The sequence below is a fragment of the Amphibalanus amphitrite genome, unplaced genomic scaffold, assembly GCF_019059575.1.
Source record: "Amphibalanus amphitrite isolate SeventyFive unplaced genomic scaffold, NRLGWU_Aamphi_draft 000336F_arrow, whole genome shotgun sequence".
NCBI classification, from domain to species: domain Eukaryota; kingdom Metazoa; phylum Arthropoda; class Thecostraca; order Balanomorpha; family Balanidae; genus Amphibalanus; species Amphibalanus amphitrite.
In genome coordinates, this window is record NW_024881831.1 from 627,399 (window position 1) to 653,565 (window position 26,167).

At 51.1% G+C, this 26,167-nt stretch overlaps 2 protein-coding genes across 6 annotated transcripts; one reads left to right on the plus strand and one right to left on the minus strand.

The window, feature by feature from the left end:
• Positions 1–172: 172 nt before the first annotated feature.
• Positions 173–7,025, minus strand: LOC122388838 (serine/threonine-protein kinase PAK 3-like). 3 transcript variants are annotated; one of them, XM_043380295.1, is made up of 2 exons: positions 6,965–7,025; positions 173–2,650 (listed from the first exon to the last, which is right to left on the minus strand). In XM_043380295.1, the coding sequence occupies exon 2, from the start codon at positions 2,601–2,603 to the stop codon at positions 900–902; it is 1,704 nt and encodes a 567-aa protein (XP_043236230.1). In that variant the 5' UTR covers positions 2,604–2,650; positions 6,965–7,025; the 3' UTR covers positions 173–899. The 3 variants fall into 3 exon arrangements, with proteins under 3 accessions (XP_043236230.1, XP_043236229.1, XP_043236228.1); XM_043380294.1 differs by having other exon boundaries at positions 6,894–6,969; XM_043380293.1 differs by lacking the exon at positions 6,965–7,025 and adding an exon at positions 3,753–4,223.
• A 225-nt stretch (positions 7,026–7,250) lies between these two features.
• On the plus strand, positions 7,251–25,965 carry LOC122388839 (adenylosuccinate synthetase-like). 3 transcript variants are annotated; one of them, XM_043380298.1, is made up of 6 exons: positions 7,561–7,618; positions 7,651–7,728; positions 16,488–16,635; positions 19,867–19,969; positions 21,083–21,213; positions 25,056–25,784. In XM_043380298.1, exons 3-6 carry the CDS (start codon positions 16,507–16,509, stop codon positions 25,263–25,265), a joined length of 573 nt encoding a protein of 190 aa, XP_043236233.1. In that variant the 5' UTR covers positions 7,561–7,618; positions 7,651–7,728; positions 16,488–16,506; the 3' UTR covers positions 25,266–25,784. The 3 variants fall into 3 exon arrangements, with proteins under 3 accessions (XP_043236231.1, XP_043236232.1, XP_043236233.1); XM_043380296.1 differs by lacking the exons at positions 7,561–7,618; positions 7,651–7,728 and adding an exon at positions 7,251–7,385 and having other exon boundaries at positions 25,056–25,785; XM_043380297.1 differs by having other exon boundaries at positions 7,519–7,728; positions 25,056–25,965.
• Positions 25,966–26,167: the final 202 nt, after the last annotated feature.

The window sequence follows — 26,167 nt, forward strand, 5'->3', positions numbered from 1 at the left end:
GCGAGGCATTCGGTACCTATCTATGTTCGTTATTAGTCTGGGAGGTATTATTTGAGACTAGAGTACGGAGGAGGGCAGAAAAAAATATCCTCATCCTGATATAGGCAGTTCGATGAGTGCATGCCAACATTTCAGGCTTGAAACTTGCTCGCGATAGCTGCTATAAACCTGCATCAGAATGTCGATATATTAAATGGTTTTAAATACGCACGTCACATGAATAAGGAATATAGCTGAAACTTGCACAGCCGATAATAAATAACAAAAGCATAATCAAGAGCATACCATTAAGTCCCAGAGGTCCTACAGCGGCCATAGCAAATAACACTAGGCGATGAGCCATGGTAAACGCTTCTGTGGGACGGATTTCAATAGAACTGACAAACAAACCGACTGCATAAAACGATCAGCTGCCAATATTACAACAGACGCCATACAAAAATTCACAGCAATTGACTAATGAGCATGATAGCACGGATCTAATCGCCATTGGCTCGTCATTACGTATGCGGACCGTGCGCCGAAGCACGCTCGGAAGCTGATCCGACTCTGCACGAGTGGACCAAGCATGGCAGTGGCGCCACCTACCAACTAAAGGCGACGCAAGCTCGTTGATCGGTGCACCGCTAGTGGCGTACCGGAGCCTGCCACAGCCCGCTGGCCAGCTTCGTACGCTGGGCGACATCTCTAAGATGCATCGCATTTTCTGGCACATAATTGGCTGAGTGTGTGTAACGAATGACGGACTTTGGCGTCCCCCACGAGCCACCGCCATTGACCTTGAAGTGTGGGCGCCCCTCGTTATTCGAGACTCCGACTGTGGCGTGCGTCGCCTGTTTTCAGCTCGTTCATCTCGATCAGCGGCGACTCTCCCATTGGATCCACCACGTCGCAGTCTCCTAGACCGCCTTGGCCAGCTTCAAGGCACTGTTTTGCTCTCGCACGGCGTCTTTGGCGGCCTCGATGAGCGGGCAGAGACTGGTCAGGGGCCGGCTGGCCTTCAGGAACGGGTGGCGCAGCAGCTCGGCCGCCGACGGGCGCCGCTCCACGTCTACCTCCAGGCACAGGTCGAGGAACTCCTGGAACTGCGGCGACAGCTTGTCGCGGTCCTTGATCTCGGGCCGGCCATTGGTGGCGATCAGGTAGAGCGCCTTCAGCGGGTTCTCGTTGAGGTAGGGCGGCTCGCCCTCCAGCATCTCGATGGCCATGATGCCTAGCGACCAGACGTCGACCTTGGGTCCGTACTGTTTGCGGGTGACCACCTCGGGGGCCATCCAGTAGGGCGTGCCCACCATCGTGGTCCGTTTGCTCTGCTCCGGCGAGATCTGCGCGCAGAACCCGAAGTCGGTGATCTTGACGGCGCCGTCCGTGCCCAGCAGAATGTTGTCCGACTTGATGTCCCGGTGGATCACGTGGTTCATGTGCAGGAACTGCAGAGCCTGCAGCACCTCGCGGCACACGGCTGCGATGTGGCCCTCGTCCATGCACGTTTCGGTCACCACATCGGTCAGCGAACCTCCAGGCAGGTACTCCATCACCACCCACAGCTCCTCGCCCACCAAGTAACTGTCCACGTAGTTCACCACGTTCGGGTGCTTGTTCTCGCGCATGACGACGATCTCGTTGATGATGAGCTCCTTCTTGGGCTGCTGCGGGAGGTTCATCTGTTTGATAGCCACCTCGCAGCCGGTGGCCGTCTCGACGGCTGTGTGCACCACGCCGGACGCGCCCTGCCCGATCTTCTCCATCTTGGTGTAGCGGCGTAGCGGGTCGCCGATGGTGACGATGCTCCGCAGACGCGCCAGGATCTCCTCGTCGCTCAGTTTGGGCCTCCGCGGCGTGTCGCGCGCCGCCGGTGTCGGCGCCGCGCCCTTGGCCGGAGCTGCCGGCTTTCCGTTGGTGACTGGCGAGCCGGCCGCCGCCGCCGGCTCCTCGGGAGCCAGCGGCTGCGTGTACACCGACTTGGTCCTCTCCGGGCGGGCGGCTACCGGAGGAGGCGGGGGTGCCGGCTCCTCCTCCTCCTCCGGCTCCGGCTCCTCCGGGAACTTGTCGCGCTCCGACTCCGGGTCCGGGTCGGCGGTGTCCGGAGTGCTGGTCGAGCCGGAGTGGTCCGAGCCGGAGCGGGCGCCGTCGGTGCGCGCATCCGCCGGCCCGACGGCCAGACTGGCACGCGGCGGGTCGCGCTCCTGCTCCCACAGCGGGTTGTGCTCCGTGGTAGGCACCATGAACTTGGTCTGGTCGCCGTCCTTGTTACTGGCGTCGTAATAGTTAAGCACGTTGATCAGCTCGTCCGGGTGTTGGCGCTGCTCCTGGATGGAGATGTTGGCGGAGGCGAGCAGGGACACCCACTGCGGCGGCATACCGCTGAACTCACCCGTCGCCGGGTCGAAGCCCACGTGCACGGCGTGCTCAAAGTTGGTCGGGTACGAGATCTCCGGCTTGTCCGTGTGCCGTTTGGTCGGCTTGGCCAGCCGGGCGCGCCGCCGCCGCTCGGCGTCCGGCTCGCGCGGCAGCGGGGGCAGCGGCAGTCCGCCGGCCTCGGCCCCGAACCGCACGCTGGCCATGCGGACGGGCGGCGCCGGCGGCAGCTCGTCGTCGGCCATCGTGGAGGTGCTGCGGAATATCTTCGGCACCAGCTTCGGCACGGCGTCTGCGAACAGAGCGAGTGGACATCAGCAGGGCGAGCGGGAGACGCCAGGAGGCGGTCAGCGGACGTGCTTGGGTTTTGGACATATGATTATTACAGCGGGTCCCATTCGGTGCAGCGTCAACAGGGCTTCCTTGGCGTGATCAGGATACCGTTATACGATGACAGGTAACCTTGTGTGATGAAGATGTCAAATGATTTATAGTTGAACGATTCTTTCATCGACTTTCATTTCAAACATAATGCGCAATTTCCAACATTTTCACAATGCATGGTCAGGACTTTAGTCACTTTGTGGCTGCAATAAGTAAGTCCCCTTATAAATGTGTTTTGGCCTAATGCTTCATCAGTAGGCAACTAGTTTGGTCTTGTCCTCTTGCTATATTGATAAGCAATCAAACAAAATGAGTCAATCTGAAGCCGTGAGTAACACAAATAACGCTTTATCTTCAGTGAAATGCCATCGCCTTCCGGAAAAAAGGTGGAGTCAATGGCTCCTTTGTGCAAGCCATTACGGTTGATAGAAGTGTAGGTATCAGTGCAATCAATACGATATGTCATTCTCAGCATACAGGCCAAGCGGAACGGATCAGAAGTAAACGCCTTCTTGAAATAATGATCCTATTAGAATCTAATTATCTACAGATCGGTGGAAATGTATCTTATAGATCCAGCATTCGTTGATGGTAGGCTCCAGTAAAATTCACATTTTGAAAAACGTCTATCTCGACAGTCGACCAAACATGTGGCTGGTGAACTCACATGATGCAAGGTTTCGCACGCTACATATTTATCAAGAAGTGTAGGACCGAGAATGCGGAGAGGCGGAGAAGGGGATATGGATGTATTATTGCTACGAAGTTGCGGAATAGGCAAGCATATACGACGTAGACATTGGAGGGCGATTACGAGTTTTATAAGACGCGACACTGCTTTCAGAAGTCCGACGTGCTGAGCACCCGAGTGTAGCGAAGCGCGTTCGATGGATCTGCGGACACATTCACAGGCGTATCGGACATTCTTGAACGAGAGTTACAACAAAGAGCGAAATCGTCCCGGCTGAAGCCGCCGCCAGAGTCGAGTCGCCTGTGGCCGCCGAACCCACCTCTCCAGCGGAGCACGGACGCCACGTCGCCGGGGTCGGAGGTGCTGCGCGGCCGCGCCGGCCGCCTGGACGCGCGAGCTGCCTTCATCGTCCGCTCGGACCCGGGCAGAGACCCCACTCCACTTAGCAGACCGCCGACACTCCTCCTCCAGCTGCCGTCACCGCCGACCGCCGGCACTGCGTCCCTGTAACTGCCGCTGTATGCTATCGACACTCCCTCCGCCCTAGGCGCGTCCGGCCCACCTGAGCGGCTGGCGGCGTCTCACCTGAGCCCGCCCGGCTATCAGCCGCGCCGACACTGTGCCCCGGTGACTGGCGGTTGCCGAGCGGCGTGGGAGCCTCCCAGAACCGATAACACCCGCTCCGCTCGAGTAGCCGGATTTTGTCGAAAACACCGAGCTAGTACCAAACACTTGCGATTCCAACACCTGCAACGTCTACGATTTTCAATGATGCAAACTGCATTGACCTGACCCAATGCAGTGATTATGGAGACTGGAGTGCAACCGCCAATGGCATATTTTTAACAATACAATGTCAAAATATTTTATCAAGCATACGTCAACCGAGAAAATAGTCAAAAAGTTTGATACAATTCAGGAGAAAGACGTAAAACAAAGTGTTAGCAGCCAAAAGCCAGTACTCCAAGGACAAGAACTGTAGCTGATCCACTCATCAAGCGACAAAAGTGTCGTCGCCGATATCACATGATAACGTTCCGCGAATGTGATGTGGCGAAGGAATCCTGAGACACGATTCCTGAATCACTGATGTGAGACATGCACTGCTGATAAATCCAGCACCGGAAGGACGATAGGTATGTGATAAGAGTGGTGGGAAGAGGTGAGAGAGACCTTGGGAGGACAGAAACGGAAACGGATCCTGACATTCAGTCGAATCTGGATCCTAGTTTCAGACGACCATTCTTACATGTATTTCTAACCGTCTTCCTACATATCTTTCCAACGGTCCGTGTGCAAAACGAAATGCATCCGTGTCGGCAATATTCGTCGAACAGATGGTCGCACCATCTCCGGATTGTCGAATTTGAATAGAAGACTGATCCAGTCATTAAAAATCACAACTCCGACTGAAAAAAATGTTTCACCGATCGTTGGAGGGCTGCACCAAGGCTGCACGCTGTTTCACCACTGTTTCGAAGATGGAACATGTCGCCTGACGTCCGGAAGAGCGCAGGGCGCAGCGTAAAAACACTATACTTGGGTTCAGGTCAAGACTGTTACACAGGAGCTGAAATACCGCTATAATGTGCCTTTTTTGGCGACCATGGTAAAGCGAAGGTAGCTTCAGGGCTTGGAATCAGATTGGAATTGGGCGAGGCGGGTGACGCGCGACCGGGGACCAGCTTTGTTACCAGTCTCTACAAACCCCAACCTACAAACCTACAGCACCTCTCGGCTCTCCTTGGTAGGAAAACCTTATATGACGTCAGCTCTACTAATGCCCAATAGAGTTGCAGCGTATATATATGCTGCAACTCTATTTAGCCTTAGGCATTTATATAAATGCTATATAAATGCTATAAATGCATTTATATAAATGCTAAAGCCTCCTATGGAAATGAAAATTGTTCTTCTATTTCAGTTTTGTCCAGAAGACAAAGAAAATCTGAAAAAACAAAACATACACGAGCGACGACGAAAAAAAAACTTACCTTACCTTACCTTACCTAACACTATCGGGAATTTTGAAAGGCACTCGCCTGTAGGTCCCGCTCTCGTCGAGCTCGTGACTGGTGATCATCTCTAGTCCTCATGGGTAGGCATCTGATACATCAGATTGGCCCAGTGCTTGTCGAGTCTGGATTTGAAGGCGTTGAGGGATGGGGCCTGGACAACAGATGCAGGGAGGGAGTTCCAGTCATTGATCGCTCGAACAGTGAAGAGTTGTCTTCTGGCTCTTGACTTGGCATGTGGTTTGTACAGCTTCCAGGGATGGCCACGGTTGGACCTCGCGGACGCATGCTTGACGAACTTGTCCGAGTCGATATCGATCTCGTTATGCAGCAGCTGGTACATTCCAATCATGTCGCCGCGACGTCGTCGATGGAGCAGCGAAGGAAGCTTCAGGCACTTCAATCTCTCGGTACATGGCTTGCTCCTGATGCCGGGCACTAGTCGGGTAGCGTGCCGTTGGACTCGCTCCACACGCTTGATGTCTGCTCGATTGAAGGGGCCCCATATGAGGTTGCCGTATTCAAGATGTGGCCTGACGAATGACTTGAACAAAATCGGCAGGGTGATCTCGTCGAGGTTCGAGAACGACCTCCGGATCAGGGATAGGATCCGTGAGGCCTTCGACACAGCTGAGGAAGCCTGCCTCCTGAACTTCAGCTCCGGGTCGATGAGGACACCCAGATCTCTCTCGGCTGAGGTAAAGGCAAGGCTGACACCGTTGATGGTATAGGAGTGACCTGAGTTTCTGGCCCCAACATTCAAAGACGCGCACTTGTTCTGGTTGAACGCAAGCTGCCACTGCTCGGACCATGTGGTGAGGGCATCGATGTCGAGCTGGAGCAGGGATGCATCACTGGCAGTGTCAATGCTGCGGTAGGTACAGTTTTGTGTCATCAGCAAAAATCTTGATGCAGGACCTCACCTTGTCAGGAATGTCGTTAATATACACGAGGAACAGAAGGGGCCTAATACAGAGCCCTGTGGCACCCCGCTGGTGACAGGAGACCAGGTGGAGTGACGGCCTTGTACGACTCGTTGTTGTCGGTTGGACAAAAAAGATCTGATCCACTCTAGGAGGAGTCCAGTCACACCACATGCTCTCAGCTTAGCGAGTAGGCGTTCGTGAGGGACGGAGTCAAAAGCCTTTCGGAAGTCCAGATATATGACGTCAACAGGGCTCCCATCTTCAATCGCACGGCTCCAGTCATCTAGGACTTCCAGCAGCTGAGTCGTGCAGGATCGGTGTGGGCGAAAACCATGCTGGTGACGCGACAACAGTCCGTTCGAGGTGAGGTATTCCATCAGTTGGTCCCTTACTAACGACTCCATGACCTTGCACGTCACCACAGTCAGGCTGATTGGACGGTAATTCTCTGGTCGTCTTCTGTCTCCCTTTTTGAAGATGGGCACTACTGTGGCAAGTGTCCAGAAAAACGCTTCTTACAGGAAGATATCTTCTTTTTTAAATGTGTATAGTTTTTTATATCTATCTGTATATTGTTTACCACGGTATACCTTTATAAGATATAATAAAGAATATCACAAAAACCTGACAAAAGTTCAACGCAGAGTCTAACCCCGCGTTCGATGTCTCTCGGACGACGAAGATTCTACGCCGTCCGCCCAATCACGTTCCATAACCGCAGCCGAGCCCCCACTGACCTTGGACGGGATTGGCCGGACGACGTAGAATCTTCGTCGTCGGAGAGACATCGAACGCGGGGTAAGTTAGCATTTTGTCATTCATGCGCCGTTTTTGTAAAAATTCTAACTTATTCCTTTTTGAAAATTTGTGAGAATTAAGTGACGTACAAAGAAAGAGAAACCGTTAAATAAAAATGAAGGATAGATAAAAAATATGAAGCATGAGAAATAAAAGATTAAGTGAATGAAAAATGAAAAGATGTTGTTCAGACGAAAAATACGATAACATACAGTAAGTATCTTTTTGAAGTAAAGAAGGGTGTTGCACTTTCATTACAGAGCTTCTTTTGATTGGGTCACCTTGATGATGTAATAAAAACAAAGTGAAATGTTTAATATTGATCGTCTATGGCTATGGTCATTCCGTTTGCTGCGTTTGCTTGAACGTGCGTTGTGGTGTGCTGGGTGATTGCCTTGTTGCCCGTGTGTGTGTTGTTGCGTAGAGTGGACGGTGGAGTAGCACGCTAGCACGCAGGGCAAGGAACTTATACGGCCTTGGGGCAAGGCGATATCGCAGGGAACGGGTGCGAGGAGCGCGTGCGGCGCGTGGTGAAGTTAGAGGGCCTTGATGTAAGGTGAGAGAACAGAGGGGTGTCAGTGTTTAACATATCCTTCATAGAGAAGAGTTCCGTCTCCCATAGGCGGCGGAGCGAGGGGGGCACCGGCACCGTGCCCCCCTTTGCATTTGATTTTGGCATTTTAGCATTAGCCCTATGGGCGTTGCATGGAAAGAATGGGACCAAATAACTTACCTTTGCGGTAATCGGATTTAAAAGGCCACTGGGCCTGGGGATCCCGCCCACATGGAGCTCGTGACAGGATATACAGGCTTGAGGCTGGGCTCCTGACTGGAAAAAATACACGTTATGCCGAATATGTCTGGCGTAGTGGCGGGATTGCGCCGAAAATTTCTGCGCACGTCCGGCGTAACTTCACATGCACCAAATTCAGCGCATGGCGGTGGACGAATTTTTCAGCGCAGGGCGGACGCATAATTTTTTGGCGAAAGACGGTCACCAAATTTATGCGTTACGCTGGGCAGCAGATTCACCCTGCGGGCGGCTCTGGAGAGGTTTCTGGACGAGACGTCCCCGCCCCGGTCGTCGCGTGCTCGAACTGGCGAGCCGCCCTGAGTCTAGTAGGTACCTACTCAGCGGAGGAGCTGCCGCCCAGGTGAGGCTTCAACCCTTGGCGTGGAGGTAGGTATGGAAGAACTTGTTGAACATCGCCAAGCGTCGTTAAGCAATACTGCAGTGGGTTCCTGCCCACTGTGGTATCAAGGGGAATGAGAGCGTGGATGACCTGGCAAAACAGGCGGCCGCCCTGCCCTCAAACGCCCGCTCGCTGACCAGGGCGGTTCATTGTGCGGCGGCCTCGCATCAATGGCGCGACAACTGCTCAGAATCACTATTCAAGCCACTCCTCAGGAGTACGCCGCCGCTCCCTATACCCGGAGAGGACCAAGAGAATGCTGTTTCGTTGCACCAGATGAGGGTGGGCCACCGGGGCCGCTCGCTCCAGTACGGCACCGAATCGGCTGTCTCCACTCCGCGGCGTGCCAGCAGTGCCCTGAAAAGCGGTGCCCAGTGGCGCTCTGCACCGTGAGCCGAGAAGAGGCTGTTGTGCCGGAGCACGTGATGCTCCGTTGCCCGGCCCTCGCTGGCTCCCGCCAGCCTCGAGCACACTGCTCCGCCGATATTTGTGGTCCCGGAACGCACGACTCCGGCTTTGTTTCACGGCATGAAAACTAGAGTGTGCTTAGAGTTTTGAGGCATTGGGTTTCCGTGGAAAAAAACTCATTCGGACGCTCAAACATGGGAGAGTGTACAAGACCCCGGAACACCCTGACTGGTTGATATTTGATCAGTAGATAGATGTGCACATGTGCGTTACCTACATAAAAAGGGCTTAATTTTCACATAATGGGGACCACATTTTTGGTGCAAATCACGCAGAAATTTCAGCGCAAAATCGCTTGCGCCAAATTTCGGCACAAGAGGGTCTCGGGGGCGTCCGGCGTAGTGTATGGATGTTTTCCAGTCTGGGCTGGGCTCTTAGGTGGTTTGGATGTCGAACATCGAGTCACCCCAGTGTTTATCCAGGTGAGCCTTGAACTGGTTTGCAGACTGGGCCGCCACCACTGCGTTCGGCAACAAGTTCCAATCGTTGATGACTCTATTGCTGAATGAGTTTCTGCGCACTAGTTTCAGGGCCCTGGGCTTCTTAATTCCCACTTGTGGCCTCTGGTACGACCCGAGTCACTCCGCGTCAGGGAGACTTCAGGTGGAATAGCCAAACCGCCGTGGAACAGCTGGTAGGTACACCTTCACCATGTCACCTCTATGTCTCCGGTAGTACAGGGATGGCAATCCAAACCGACGGAGCCGTTCAGTGTACAGGAGGTGCCTGATCGCGGTGACCATCTTTGTGGCACGCCGTTGCACGCGTTCCAGCTTCTTCTGGTCGACCTTTCCGAAGGGACCCCAGATAATGTTTCCGTATTCCAGGAGGGGGCGAACCATCGTCTTGTACAACAGTGGCAGTGTAAACTCATCGATGTTAGCGAATGAGCGCCTCACAACGGCCAGTATATGGGAAAACTTCACGATGGCTGTGGCAGTCTGCTTGTGGAAGTTGAGCTGGCAGTCTATAAAGATGCCAAGGTCTTTCTCCTCCTCTGTCTCTTGTATGGGAATGCCACTCATGACTCAGGGTGTACGTCAGGTCCGGGTTTCACAGGCCGATATTCATTGCTTTACATTTCTGGGCATTGTATGGAAGAAGCCATTTTTCGGACTACCGGACGAGTGCGTCGATGTCGCTTTGGAGGCTTGTGCCGGTTCCGGGCACTTGTCGATAAAGCTTAGTGTCGTCTGCGAAGAGCTTGACTGAGCCAGACACTTCCAAGGGCAGGTCGTTGACGAAGATAGTGAATAAACAGGTCCAAGGACCGATCCTTCGGGAATTCCGCTCGTCACCGGTGCCCAAGGGGACTTACTTCCCTGGACTACCATAGAGATCTTATATATGTTGCAGGCACTTTAGAAAATCAGTCATTTTGTAAAATGCCTAGGCATTTTACAAAAAGACGGCTGTTTGAAAAATGACTGAACGCAACCAGGCTTTTTTCAAAATGGCTAGCCATTTTACAAAATGACTAGGCATTTTGCAAAATGCCTGACCAGCATGGAACGTAGATCCCACTACAGATACTATGGCTAACAGTTTTTGGACGTCTTCCTATACCCTATAGGTACGTGTTCAGCCTGTAGCTGATCGATGTGAAGCTCTATGATGACGACAATGCTGAGTAACGACCAGGTTGAGTTGCAGACTCGGCTGTAGCATAAAGCATTGTTTAGTTAACGCTGTAAAAACTCCCAAGTACATCAACGCCGTTCATGTTCTGCCTGAAACTAGACCTAACAAAACCAGCCGGAGACCGGCCCTAGTCAGTAGGCAGGCCCGGTTGATGTATAATTACATGTAAACGAATGAGTGTAGTCTTTGTTTGATTGTGCCCTTACGGACAAAACTGCATTATGTATTTGGACATTAAAAACACGTTCGAATTTGATTATAATTTCCCACTCCTTCTCTCTCATCCTCACATTTTAACACGCGCAGTGGAAGGGGGGGGGCGGATTCCGCCCACCACTCCTGTTTTTCGCCAATAACTCGCGCCGCAAGCATGATATTAATGTGAAATTTTGGCTACCTGCCCAGAATTGAACTGTGGATTTTCTCGTGCAAGAAATAAGAAAATCGGGTCACAACTTTTCTTGTAATAGCGATGTAAGGTCAAACATCCTGCAGCCGCGGCGGCGCGGCGGCCGGCGCTAACCGTTACGCGCCGCCTGAATTGTAGACTGTGCCGGGGCGGGACGGTTCCGTCTTTACATCGCGCTCCTTACCGCTGATTATATTCGATTCGCGTCAAATTTTGTGAGAAGACTAAGAAATGTTCAGCCGGCGACATCTTACCCTTATCAGGCTTCTAGCTGCCATATTATGAGGTAGGTATGGACTTCCCACTGCTGGACTCCTCTGGTCATAATGCTGAGGGCTGTTCACGGGCCCTGTGTGCGGTCGGACCAAACACAGCCTCCAAGCTCCGCCCACTGCGTCCCTACGTCAGCCTTCCGTCACCGCACACAGCGATCGCTGTGGCCGGTCGGGACTGGCCACAGCGGACCGTCCACCGCACGCAGCCGTGACGTCAGAGCCGCCTACCCATCCCCTACCCCCACGCCTGCTGGACGCACCGCACACACCGCACGCAGCAGTGTGCGGTGCCCGTGAACACCCCTCTGGACTCCTCGGTCCACCTACACGCTACCAAAACGTATATAATTAGGTACTCGTATCTACAACACGCTGCTAAGTCATTTTGTAAAATGGCTAGGTATTTTGTAAAATGCCTAGGCATTTTGCAAAATGACTGGAGAGTCAGTCATTTTGTAAAATGCCTAGGCTTTTTGCAAAAAGCCTGGAAAATCAGGCATTTTGCAAAATGCCTAGGCATTTTACAAAATGACTGATTTTCTAAAGTGCCTGCAACATATATGTTACAGGCAAAGTGAAAACTCGGGCATTTTGCAAAATGCCTAGGCAATTTGCAAAATGCCTAGGCAATTTGCAAAATGCCTGACCGGCCAGGCATTTTGCAAAATGCCTAGGCAGTTTGCAAACTGCCTGACCCACCAGGCATTTTGCAAACTGCCTGAAATTATTTTTCCAGGCATTTTGCAAAATGCCTGACATCAAACTAACACCAGCGACGATGTATAGGTAAGCATCATTAGTAACTGCCGCTTACAAAAGATAATCGCTGTCCATGCGCACCAAGTGAGAGGACACTGCGTTCTCCGGGTAGTGCCGCTGGAGCCTCAGCGGCCGTCGGGTGCCGAGCACCGGGCGTGGTTTCGTTGGTAAACTGGCGCTCGGTACAATGATTTGCACTGTTTCTAAAAGCCCTTGGTGGCTTTTTGAAAATACTATGGGTGGATACTGGATATTGATCAGAAAAGAATACTCTTATAATTTGCGAACATTTGATTGTTGCAAGTTTACATTATCAATCGTCTCTGCCGGGACAGTAGCCAATTAGGGCAGAATACTATGTAGACATCGTAGCTTTTATACACACAGGGCTACAACTCCATATATACGAAAAGTACGGAGACGGTGGCTCAAATCCATTCAGTGGTGGCTCCATCTCGACGGAATTGACGCAAGACGTAGGTATACAGAGTGTCACGAAATTGATGCGCGGTTGGCACGGTCTATTATGTTCATAGGTGGCCGAACCGGAACGGGGGGGGGCACCGGGGCGCCTTGTCCCCCTTGATTTTGGCATTTTAACCCTCGCCCTGGCAGGGGGGTTCGATGCGACCCCCCTTAAGGTTTTTCGAAGATAGCGTAAAAACGGCGGCGCGCAGCGCCGCCAAATTTGGCACAGCCTATGGGGCAACCTTTTTACATATGACCTGAAAATTTCAGGTCCGGGTGACCTTGGGTCAGGTCACCAGGTCAGAAAAACCGGTACAAGGTCATGGTCAAATTTCAATTTTCTGTTTGCAGCTGTCCAACTCACAGTTTTGGACTGATTTCCTTCAAACTTTCAGGATGTGCTAAGTTCACCGAGTTGTATAACATATAGTTCGTTTTTTTTAGGTCACTGACCTGAGGTCAGTTAGAGGTCATTACGTCGTAATGTTAAGCCTATGGGAAAATACTAAATTCGGAAAATACTGGAGATATCCGCTTCATTCTATCACTTTTGTGCTTTGAAACCACAGTACGTAACAGCAGGTCACTTGGTGCTTCTTTGTTTGGTGTACTTATCCATGGGTCAGGTCAAATGAGGTCAACTGAGGTCAAATGACGTTTTTGCCAATAACTTGGCACATAATGACGCTAGAGCTTAAAAATGGTATCATTGTGTTCCTGGTGATCAGCCGAATCGAATGATATGCGATATGATGCAATTTGGTTAACTTGAACTTAAGTTATTAATTTAAGTTTACTTAAAATTTAAGAAAAACTTTAAGTACACTTAAGCAAGCTAAAAAGTATATCATTCGACGCGCCTTGACGTGCTGAGTTCACTGGTGCTTTTCGTTTTGCTCTATCTTAATTAGATAAAAAGTTATAAGCGAAAAACTTTTGACCTGTTTTTAGCGAAATTTTTACATTTATACCCCCCAAAACCCCCCTAAATATTGACCTAGAGCAACCAAATTTGCACAGGGGCGAGAACTCCAGGGGGCCCACCTACCTACCAAATTTGGTGTTTCTAGGTGCCATAGGAGCCAATCGCTGCCAGGCCGTGTTATGAAAAATGCCCTGCCAGGGCGAGGGTTAACACGAGCCCTATGAGCGTTGCATGGAAAGAATGGGACCAAAAGTCGGCAGCGTTCCCCCTTAATTGAAGGTGTTCCGCCGCTACTGGTTATGTTGTCCCTCCCATGTCCCTCCTGAGTGCTGAATGGATGTAATTTTAACGGGTCCGGCACCAGGGCATCTGGACCAGGGCACTCCGCATCTAAATCGGTCATCACTCGGTATCTGAAGACTTACCCTGAAGCTGAGGCCGCTCAACCTCAGGCTGTAACGCTGACTTACCGTCATCCAGAAGTGATGCAGCTGGATTTCGCCAGGGCCCACCAAATCTGGACCATTCAGGACTAGAGATTCAGACTTTTTCAGTGATTAGGCGATATTAGAGCTCTTATAACTCACTAACTGTCTCGATAACCAGTTCTGGGCCAACAGCATCTCAGAGGCGCTGCATCGTCGAGACGGTGGAGCATCCACCACTGGGGATTCTCGATTGGGGCATGATGGGCTACAGAGGCCTCTTTGAGCTTCACCAGGTGCCGCACGGACAGACCACGTGACTGCTGATAACTTGTCAGCGAGGAGGTGCCGGAGAACACTGACGCAACTACGATGCAATCAATTTCGGGACACTAACTAGTGCAACATCCCGCAACAATTTCGTGACACCCTGTATTCGTGACCGTGGAATGTGTTTGTGCTCTGGCACAGTGGAACGTTTATGGTCAACGCCTGCAGTCAACAAAAAGGGTGAAATGTATTATGGAACCTCAGGCATTTTGCAAAATGCCTGGCGGGTCAGGCATTTTGTAAAATGCCTGGGCAGTTTGCAAAATGCCTGGTGGGTCAGGCAGTTTGCAAAATGCCTGGTGGGTCAGGCAGTTTGCAAACTGCCTAGGCAATTTGCAAAATGCCTGGTGGGTTAGGTTTTTTGCAAATTGCCTAGGCATTTTGCAAAATGCCCGTGTTTTCACTTTGCCTGTAACATATACATACATGAATATTGTATATAAGATCTCTATGTGGACTACGACCCTCTGTCGACGACCGACCAGAAAGGCCGCGATCTAATTGAGAGGGGCTCCTCTGACCGAAGAATTGCACTATGAAGAAATGTTGTAGGAAGTCAGGTACAATAAGGCTAGATAGGTTTTTATTATTCTTGATATAAAAAATATTACCTCGAATGTTGGAATGGACTGATTGAGCTGGAGCCCATGCTAAGCAGAGCTTGTCGGGTAGACCTCGTCTGTACGATCGCGCAATTCCAGGTAATGGGATAATTTAGATGCATAAGTTAAACGTGCCTTTCGAGGCCAGACACGACCTGTCCCACTCAACTGACTTCAACTGGTTGAGGCTGCTTCCACCAACCGCAGACCATCCCGCCAGGAGTCTCAGATATCGAGCGCCGGAGCGACTCGAACCCGGGCTGGGCTCTCACTACCGGGAGTCCAAGGCTCTACCAACTGAGCTACGAGACAGGCAGGGTCATAAGAGCCTCACTTAACGAGTTCTGACAGGTCCCGATTTTCCCGACTTTTGGGTCGTTGACCTGACCTGGAAGGTCAACCAATGACCTAGGACCTTGAAATTGGGTATCATCGGCTTTCCCTCGTTACGGGCAACACGCTCGTTTTTTCGCGAAGCTCTAGCTCGATCAGAGGCCGAACGGCAAGGGTTCACCGCCCCCCCCCCTCCCCTATACGTTCGCGGCTGGCAAAACACCAAAACGGGCGAGGGTTAACCCGCGCCCCGTTGGGCTCTGCCGAGCAACGCGCCCGGTTGGGGGGGGGGCCATTTTGCCCCCCCCCCCTAAGATCTCGAGAACCACGCAACATAGCGACAAGCGGTAAACGGCGTTGGATAGCCCCAACGGGGAACTACCTTGTGACCCAATTTTATTGACCTAGGTCAAACCGATGACGTCACAGGTCAGGTCAAAGGTCCAATTTTCACCGTTTACAGGCAATTCAAGAAATGCGTTGTAAAATCGAGTAAAATGCATTTCATTGAAAATCATCGATGGGGAAATGTTCTTCAAACACATATTTTGCTATTTGAGGTCACTGATACCAGGTCAGGTCACAGAGGTCAGGTCACGGGGGGGCACAATATGAAAGTGTCGTGTGATACATGTTTTATGGTCCATTTTACATGACAAATGCGATTATATGGGTCAGGCAGCCTTTGGGGCCAGCTTAGATCACGTTTTGGTCAAGGTCAGGTCAGGTCAAGGTCAGGTCAAATAAGGTCAAATTTCAAAGTTAATATTTTTGCATAAAATGGGTATCGAATCGATGCAGCTCGTCACGGGGAGTTCAATGGTGGTCTTATTTTTGCCGTACGTGGTCTAGAATTGCTAAAAATTGAGTTCAAAAATTTGACGTCATCATTTTTGAACAGTTTTTTCGCTATAACTTGGCCAAAAAACGAGATATCAATCTGAAATTTGGTATGTATATAGAAGAGCGCTGGGACTATCACATTTATTCCGGTTTTTTCGAAATTCGGAAAATTTTTGGATTTTTTCAAAGTTTTTCTAAAAAAATCAATTTTTTGATTTTTTTGTGGTCAAAAACCAAAAATTTTGAAAATCTGAGATAGCAGTTTTGTAGCGCCGCTTTTTGTCTACTAGACCATATAAAGAACTTTGAAATTGCTTGATAACTGTAGATTTGGTGAGCGTTTCAAGATTGCATGTTTTTTGCTCATTTTTGCTCGAACATGACCTCAGTTTGACCTCAATAACTCCTGACCTAAGGTGACCTAAGACTTGAAATTTGGTGTGAAGGTGTCAAATTGATGCCCGGGAAGGTACTGAAAATTTGGCGGCGCTGCGCGCCGCCGTTTTCTTGCTATTCAGGAAAAACCACAGGGGGGGCCAAAATGGCCCCCCCCCAACGGGGCGAGGGTTAAGGAAACAATCTACATCACACTACACATGTAGGTATTCAATGCGAAAGTAAAAAAGCAACAATTTCTTTTACAGGGTACAGACACCAGTAACCATGGCAACAAATGGCTCTGCTCCCCGCAACACTGCCACCGTGGTGCTGGGATCACAGTGGGGAGACGAAGGCAAGGGGAAAATCGTCGACCAGCTGGCCAGCGAGATGGACATGGTGTGCCGCTGCCAGGTGAGTTTCGTACCGCTTTTCGTTGCTTTTATTTGTAGTTTTGTATGCACACAATGCCAAGTGATAAGTAGTTCTATCGCTTGCCAGTAAGCCACCTTTTTTAGGCATAGGTAAGCGAGGGCAATGTTAGTCTGAGGTTGAGCTCTACTTGCACAATGCACATTCAAAGCCAGACCAGAACTAGAAGCAGAACGTACTCCTTTCTGACAACTTTAACCTAAATGCTGCCCCATGTACTGGACCTGGCATGCATCTGCAGTCAGTGGCGTACCCAGGAATTTGCGAAGGACCAGGGCATTGGACGAGAGGGCGCCAATCAAGGAGGGCGCCAACAACAAGGAGGGCGCCACATATCTGAAACTTGAATGTGTCAGTTTTGTTCGTACACGTGCGGAACGAACATAACTGACATACTGGACAGAGGGGCGCCACCCACCATCATCTAGGAGCGCGACGCTATCGATTGGAGGGGCGCCAATACTGGACAAAGGGGCGCCACCGGCCCACCATATCGTCTAGGAGGGCGCCACTATCACCAGAGGAGCGCCAATACTGGACAGAGGGGCTTCGCCATCAACTAGAAGCGCGCCGCTATCGACTGGAGGAGCGCCAACACTGGACAGAGGGGCGCCAGTCACTGAGGGCGCCGGGGACGATGAGCCAAAGGGACAGGGCATGCACGGAATGTCCTGTATGTGCGTACGCCACTGTCTGCAGTTGCCAGTCTGCAGCAAGGTCTGCAAGTCTTTCATCGCGTTCAGGCCCGAGTTAAAAAAAAAATCATGCATTTTTAGTGGCATATATTGTATTGAATAAGAGTGTGAGTTTTCTGGCAGACACAACTTATCTCGGCCCACATCCAGAAGTTGCCGAAAGCTGAATTATGGTGTTCTGTCACTTGCAAGCTGCACTCACCGTGAGGATCTCCTGAAGCTCGCCAATATCGTATTGTGGGGCGTACAATGATTAGTAGCGAGCGAGCGCAGCGAGCGAGGCGAAGTCTTTTCAATACCAGTAAAACGCCTTTTGGGCAAAGAACGAGCGAGCGAGATAGTGAGCCCTGCACGTGCAGAAGGGCGAGAGGGTACTTCCAACGGGCTTGTGCAAAGCACCCTTCTAACCGGTCGCCAGCGGTGTACCAAATTTGAACGCAATCGGCCCAACCGTTCCTGAGATCTGGAAGCGGCATTCTGCACGTGCGCACGTGCAAACGGGGTCCAAAATGACTTTTGCACGGCACTCTACTAACCGGTCCCCAACCGTGTACCAAATTTGAGCGCAATCGGCCCAGCCGTTATCGAGATCTGGAAACGCCCCCTGCACGTGCACACGTGCAGTAGCACCCTAACCGCAACACATGAGAATGCATTGCCTGGTGGGTGCCTACCTGTATGCCAAGTTTCAGCGAAATCGCCCCAGTAATTACCGAGTTACTGAAATGGGAACAAATTTGGCACCTCTTATTGTTGTATTTTGCACGTGCAGTGGGGGTCACTCACATAGATCAAGAGTATCCGACCTTTGGTAGAAGGGATGCAGCTACCCTATAAAAATGACAGCAAGACAATCGCTCTGAGATATAACTTATAAGCCTCTCAAAAGCGTTACAGGCCGGGCCGGGCTGGGCCGGGCCGGGCCGCTCATACTGAGATTTTTCCGTTATATTGAAAAGACTCACTTCGCTCGCTGCGCTCGCTCGCTCGTAAAAAGACTTCGCTTCGCTCGCTGCGCTCGCTCGCTCGTAATCAAGCTCACTTATTGAGTACCTACAGGGTGTCTCAAAAGTTTGTTCACACATTTCCCATGCCCATAAAGCATATAAGAACCGGCCAAAAATCTAAGGTTTTGGTGTCTGTGTGCACACTAGACAAATATGCATGCTTTGACAACTGATTCGGAAGGCTGGAAATCAAACTATTTGCTGTATCTCCAAAAATATTTGTCCATACCGATTTTCGTCGCTCCGTCAGCTGTCGGAGGCTGATAAAAGGTTACCAGCTTTCAAGCTCTTGTAGGGGAATCCCCTGCAGTTTCTGCGTCGGATTTAGGTTTGACGAGCTCCCCGGCAACATCCGCTTCTCCCTGAAAGCCGACAGCTTGCATCGACACCATCCGTGAGTATTTTGTAGGTCTTCTCTGGCGCTAACTCCTTCATGAATGACTGGCGCCGACCTCCCAAGCACCATTTTCCTTTTCAAAACAACCCCATTCCTGAACAAATGGGAAGTGCCAGGGGCAAATTTTTCGCAGCATATCGTAGAAGAATGTGTCGGCCATCTGTTTCTTAGACACGTTGTGCAAATTTTGCAAATCCCAAACGCTCATCATTCCCCATGACAAGATCTTCACTGGGTTGCGGAGTGTTTTCCTCAGGAGACGTTCTGCTTTGTAAACGGCCAAAACCTGTCCATCATGCGGTTTTGTCGGGATTTTGTGTCTAAAAGAAAGCTATTCGCTCCAGATCTGCCTCTTGAAACTTCGTAAGATAAAAATTTACATTAATTGACACTTTTGGAGGGTCAGTTGTCCTTGGCATTGACGATTTTCGTGTTATTTTCCCCCAAAATTTAGCGTTATAGATATAATAAAAAATTTAAAATGATACTTTGTCTTTATTTTACGATGACCTGCAATTTTTGAAACTGGGTAACCTCTGTCTGTGAGCTTCTTGTCAGTTTTCAATAGTTATGACTTCATTTTAAGCTGCTTTCCGGAGCACGAGTCTGCTGCCGTACGAGGGTCGTTCAAAACGCTGTTAGTCTCGCATGGTTTTGTCCTTCAAAAATTTTAGCCACCGTTTTTATTAGATGATAATCATGTTGTACTCATCCTCGCCGACAGTTTGCCATGGGCCATTTTCGACTTAACCATTCCCATTACTCCTGAAATAGAGATTTTCTCAGCCGACCCGATTTTGCGACCTCCATTTTCATGCCTGACCCATGGTCAGAGATGAACCCTTTTTGTGAGCTCATGAAGGGTCGAATGCGCTTGAAAACAATGAGACTGCTTGAGGAAGGTTGTTACGAATGCCCATGCAAAATTTCGACCGTTAATTAGTTGTTGATTCAGAATTATTGACAAAAAAGCATGGCTGGTACCTGTGAACGAACTTTTGAGACACCCTGTACATCATATGCCAGTGAGTTGACTATGCTGACCATGTGAGCGACATGGAGCCAATATAGCCCCTCCACGCGGTGTAACCGATGCTGTGCTCGTTTACCGCAGGGCGGGAACAACGCCGGGCACACAGTGGTCGTGGACGGCACCGAGTACGACTTCCACATCCTGCCCAGTGGCATCGTCCACAAACACTGCCTGGCAGTGATCGGTGAGTCCACAAGCACTGTATGGGAGTAATCGGTGAGTCCACAAACACTATGGGAGTAATCGGTGAGTCCACAAACACTGTCTGGTGAACCCGAGTCAGTCCACAAACACTGTATGGGAGTAATCGGTGAGTCCACAAACACTGTATGGGAGTAATCGGTGAGTCCACAAACACTGTCTGGTGAACCCGAGTCAGTCCACAAACACTGTATGGGAGTAATCGGTGAGTCCACAAACACTGTCTGGTGAACCCGAGTCAGTCCACAAACACTGCCTGGACCTTTGACAGTGAGTCCATAGGTAAATACTGTCTGATGAGTCCGAGTCAGTCCGCAAGCACTGTCTGGCCGTTATTGGTGAGTCCACACTCCAGTCAGACACTGATGAGTCCGAATGAGTCCACGAACATCGGTGAGTCCGAGTCAGTCCACGAGCACTGTCCGGCCGTTCTTGGTGAGCTCGTGTGTGAGACCCGACGACTTCTGCTGCCAAACACTCTTGATCTCTGTCCCGGGGCTGGGGCGGAATGGGTGGTTGTGGACATCATAATATGCTGATTGGTGAGACGGCCAGTGATGTTTTGCAAACTCATTTTCGGAATTAATGAGCGTTCAGCATGCTACGCTGTTACTTAGCGGTGGTCTGTCCTCATTTTACAATATTTTGAGCAATCCATCTTTATACTGAACACACTTTTCGTCACTTCTATTGATTAGTTTCTTATTTCAGGGTGGGTACCCCAACGGCTACGGCCTACGACATCCTGTGCCATTGATTCAGACGTTGCCAGGGGCTAGTCCACCGTGACCCTGTATCATCCTGACGGTGCGATTGTTATTGTTTGTTGAGCCAGTTGGCGGGAACCTCTGAGCCCTGCTGGATGTTTCATCTCGTCACCGAACCCGGATGTAACCCTCTCACCCCGGTGACTTGCATCGCCACCGACATCGCCATCAGATGGTGCATGCCGTCACCACCTCCAGACCTAGTATCGGTCTGTCAATAAATAGATAGCGATCAATAAACATAGACTGCTCCTTCTATTCACCCTCCAATCACAACCAAGCCCTCGAGACATACATCTTGCCATTTCGTAACCAGCCGTCTTTTGCAGGAAACGGAGTGGTCATCCACCTGCCTCAGATGTTTGAAGAGATTGAGAAAAATGAGGCAAAAGGACTGACGCACTGGCGAGAGAACTTGAAAATATCCAGTCGCGCTCACCTGGTCTTTGACATGCATCAGGTAACACACTGGCCGTGAACCAACCGTCTGGTTATCAGTATTGTAGTGTACAATTTGAATTGTCTTGATGATGCTGAGCTGTTTCGTGGCTGAAATGCGGACAAAACGATGGACCGTCACCAATTTTGCTAGTCATTCCTCGGTGGATGCCGGGCGGTAAGTTGGGGGGAACTCAGCACACTCCTGTTTTGGTCTGATTTTGAGCTCAAAGCACCTTTACTACTGTCCCAGCTGGACCCGACGCTCCTCAGCCTGGGTCCGATGTGAATAAAATGAGGCCTGCTGCTTCGGGCACTGACGACAAAACGCGAAGCCGGAATATGATACTGAAGAGCGGTCAGTGTCTCGTCGTGTCGCCCTGACCCGCATTGTATAACCCAGCGTATGTTTCTGTACCAGTCCTCACGTTCAACCCCCGCTGTTGGAGACTGGCCGGTCCGGGATCGATGGCGACAACCACGCTGACCTCCTGACCTTAGCGGCATTCCAGCTATGACCGGAATGGGCCGGTCGGCCGCATACTCCGCCGTGTAGCACGCCGATGTAGCGCTAAATGCTACACGAACGCTGTCCGGCGCGGTGTGGTGTAGTCAGCGCAGGCCAGGCGCTCGGCGAGACGAGTGCGTACTGCACCCTCCGTGTGTGTTTATACTCACTCTTGACGGTGTAGCATGACCCCTCCCGTGGGACTATCTCTCACCGGATTCGGGCAGACGCCGGCAGTCGTTTCTTTGAAATGAGACCAGGCTGGTCTGGGCACGTGGTGAGGTTTTGGTACTGATGCAGTACGGGGTGTGCCGGTCATGTGGCAAGGCTGCAGAGGCGAGCCGGAAACTGGTCTGAGGCGTTTAGAGGCCACCGGATGCCCTAACGCTGAGAGCGGCAGCGGCCGTCCCATTGCTGAGATCACCAGACCCGGCCGCCTTGGTGTGTAAGTTACACGCCGTCAAAGCCTCACACCGGGGACGACCGGCCTGTATCTGTGAGCCTGAACAGCAGCGGCAGCCGGCTGGTACTGCCGGGGCTGTGGCTTCAAAAAGTCCTTGCAGCAGCTGTATATACATTGGGGGCTGATTTATGTTACAAGAAGGTCATTTGTGCAAGGTTTATTGCAAGATAAGATAAATGTTCGTTTTCTACGACCTGGAGATATGTCGTTTTGCTTCAGTCGTCCTTGAATGAAAAGACAACACAGGACCTAACGAAATTCGAAGGTAAATATTATCAACGGTTTGGCTTTCTGTCAAACCGTTAGCATTTGCAAGCTCACGTCCTCTAATCATACAAAAAAAAAATGAGTAGATGAGGCTTGAGTAGGCTGGATGTGTCACAGATCGTAATCATCGATTTCTGGCTTGTGGCAAACGTTTGTTTGGACTGGCCGGCTTTTCTCAGCATTTTTATCAAGGTTCGAATAAGCTTCGTGGTCTGTTTCGGAATGGTTTCATTTGAAAGGGCATGCTGGGCCCTGTAGTTACCGAGCTGTTGCGAGGTCAGTTAGATAAGACTGTTTACTAAAACTCAACACCGAGCCGAGCCTCTTTTTCCTCTCTTTTAATTACTTCAGCAACTGTAGCTCATTCAAATGTTTAATAGATATGCAGTTGTAGACTAGCGGAAAATGTTCATCTGGTCTTGGGAAAGCCGCTGATATTGACTTATCACTGCCCCTTTCACATTGTATTAATCGAGTGGAGTCAGTCGCAATGCCCATTGCTCAAAAGAACACTCAACTTTCCAATGTTTCAACCGTTTACTGTCCTCAACCGCTGCAAACACATTTATCAGTTATCATCATACTGAACTGGCTGAAATGTGGTGATCTACTGGAAGCCTGCAACTCCAGGCATTTCTGAGTAGATGTGTGATATTTCATAACACCGGCCATATTCCTGCGCCGCAGATGATTCTTCGGTCGGGCGTACGTACGCTCAGCGCAGCCGCCTGCCTTGTCATTTCTCCTCGTGACGGTTGACGTGCCGTTTGGCTGATGAGCTTTGTACGCATCCACCCTCGTCCGGCCACAATGTCGGCTCTGTCCTCTCTGGCTGGCCGCCCGCTGGCCATAGCCTTCCGGAGCCTGGTGGGACCTTCAGCAGACAGCCTGAGTAAACACATGAGAGACGAGACCACGCGTGACCACCCCCCCCCCCCCCTACGACGGGACTGCGTGTCACCGAGACTGGAGGAATGACACGCGATGACACGCGAGAGGCGCCCAGGGTGACACGGCTGAATCCGATGGGCAGCTGACGTGTCAGTGTCACCAGAGGTGTCCCCGTACGGACCGATGGCCCCGGTCGGAAAGTCGGGAGACACTGCAATGTTTAGGAAGTCGCGTTAGCTGACAGGGTTGGGAGAATGGGAAGGTTTGTTTGGCTGTAGGGATAGTGAATGCAAGGATTTAGGAATGAGATTCGTGACATTGTTTTGACATAGTACAGGGTGCTCAGGATTTGTGAGGGCCTAGGAGTGTGTGGTAAAGTGGTTTTCTTGTGTAGTTAGGTATTATTCGAGGAACATCTCTTTTGGTATGGCGGTTGAAATCGTTACAGTTTCTTCAGTGTTATGTTTGCTGATGCATGTGAGTGTACGCTATTCTGATACGAAACAGGCATTTGGTTTCCCATCGATCCTCTTTTTTAACCATCGGTCGCTGTTGCAGTGGAACATCATTTCCTGCATTTACCTGCAATGATAAAGTAAAGTACCCTCGGTAGTACCTACCCCCACTGTCAGCGCGCCGTTGACCGACCCATCCCGTCCCGTCACCACTGGGGTGGGCGTGCCGGGCCGGGACGGCCGCCGGCGCACTCGCTGAGGTCCGAGGCCTGGCACCGCGCCGTGGCCGGTGGCCGGTGCCAGCCAGTCGTTCCCCGCCCCCTGCCCCGCGGGGGCGTGGGGGGGGGGTTCGTGCCCCCCCCCCCCCCCAGGTGACCGTGGACACAGCTGTGACGGGGGACGGCGGAGACGGGCTTGACAGGCCAGCTGGATCGATGGTGTGATGTTTTTATACAGGGGAAACATGTGAAGAATTAAGATACGTAGAAGATCGTGCGCAGCTGGCGCTCTATGACGTATTTTGAAATTCTGTCATTTGCCCTATTATGCCTACATTAATCTTGAAACCCTAGGTGTACCATCTGGTTTTTGTTGCTTCTAAGTGTTATATGTAGTTTCACTCCTTTTCTAACATGAAGCACCATTGGTAGATCCCGCGCCGGGACGCAGTTTTTATCGGAGTGGTGTTATTTCAGACGCCATTTTGGCGCTGTCAGACGACGTCTCTCGGAGTCGGGACTAATCGGGGCGTAGATGTGGTCACAGCACCAGCAGACAGCGCTTGTCACACTTTCTGCTGACCTTTGCTCTTTTCAGTGACCGATATGCTCTCACTCAACACTCTTCCTGTGACTTCGACACAGTTATCTGTTGACGGCAGCCCATCTGAAAAGCTGGGCGGTGATCTGTTCTTTAGTAATTCTCGTACACTTTCCCCCTTTTCCTCTGTATTTTTACTTAATTGCCCATTTCTCTTCTCTCTCTCTCTCTCTCTCTCTCTCTCCTCTCTCTCTCTCTCTCTCTCTCTCTCTCTCTCTCTCTCTCTCTCTCTCTCTCTCTCTCTCCTCTCTCTCTCTCTCTCTCTCTCTCTCTCTCTCTCTCTCTCTCTCTCTCTCTCTCTCTCTCACACTCTCTCCCCTCTCCCTCTCCCTCTCCCTCTCCCTCCCTCTCTTCCTCCCTCCCTCCTTTGTCTCTCATCCCTCTTCTGACTCTTTCTCTCTCCTCTTCCCTCCTCCGTGGCGTTCCCTCCCGAAGTTTCTAACTTCATCCCCCTTCCTCAGGATGTGGACGGACTACACGAGAAGGAACGAGAGACGGAGGCGAGCTGTGGCAAAAAGTCGCTGGGCACCACAAAGAAGGGTATTGGACCGACCTACTCGTCCAAGGCGACGCGTAATGGACTGAGGGTCTGTGACCTGCTGGGCGACTTCAGCTACTTCGTGGAGCGGTGGGTGGCCGCCCTGGGTCGGAGGAGAGGAGGGGACGCTTAAACGGGGAGGGGAGTTATCAGTGGAGTGGTGAATAGGCGCTGTGGGAAAGGTGGAAAGGAGAGATTCCGTTGAACATGGGTCAGAGGTTACTAGTTTTATATACATAAGGGATTGAGTGTAGGTTTTCATGAACTTAAGCCTCCGTGTATTCTACTGTCCTACGAGGGAATGTATCAGGGCCTAGTTCATAGCGCAAAGTACGTTGGCTATGGCTAGTGTCACTTTGCTAAAGTGACACTTACTCAAAGCCAGGGACACTTTTACTAACGTTGGTCAGGTGTGTAAGAGCGTGTACCTATATGTACCCATCTGTCGGGTCGCCCTTTCCAACGAGTGTCACTTAGCAGCAAAGGGGCTCTATATGAACTGGGCCCAGTCATTTTCATGTAGGTGACACCATTACGCTGCTGAATTCGTGTGCCATCACTCTAAGCTAAGCCGCTTTTATACACAGCTTTCAGGCTTGATGATACGCTTACACCGAACTTACGACATGTATGTGCCAGCTCCTAACCAACGACATTTATTTGCGTATATATAACTAACGCCATTCATGGTTGATTCGTGGTAACTCACTAGAATTCGCCAGCCAATCTGCCCTACCCCAGACCCAGCTATTTTCGTCTCGCCGCCCCAGCTACCCTCCTGAATCTTCAGTCCTCAGCCGCCTTCCCTGTGTTCCTCGGTCGTGATGACCATCCTCCCTCCACCGCTTTGTTCTCCCTACGCCCGTCCTGTCTCCCGCCCTCGCCCTTACGGTGTCCCTCCTCGCGGCGGTATGACCGTGTACCCTCCACCCGCCCGTGCCGCTGCGGCGCGGCAGGTACCTCGCTGGTGGCGCACCACCAGCGTATGTTCCCGCGCGCTGGCGGTCGACGTTGGACGAGGAGCTGGAGCGTACC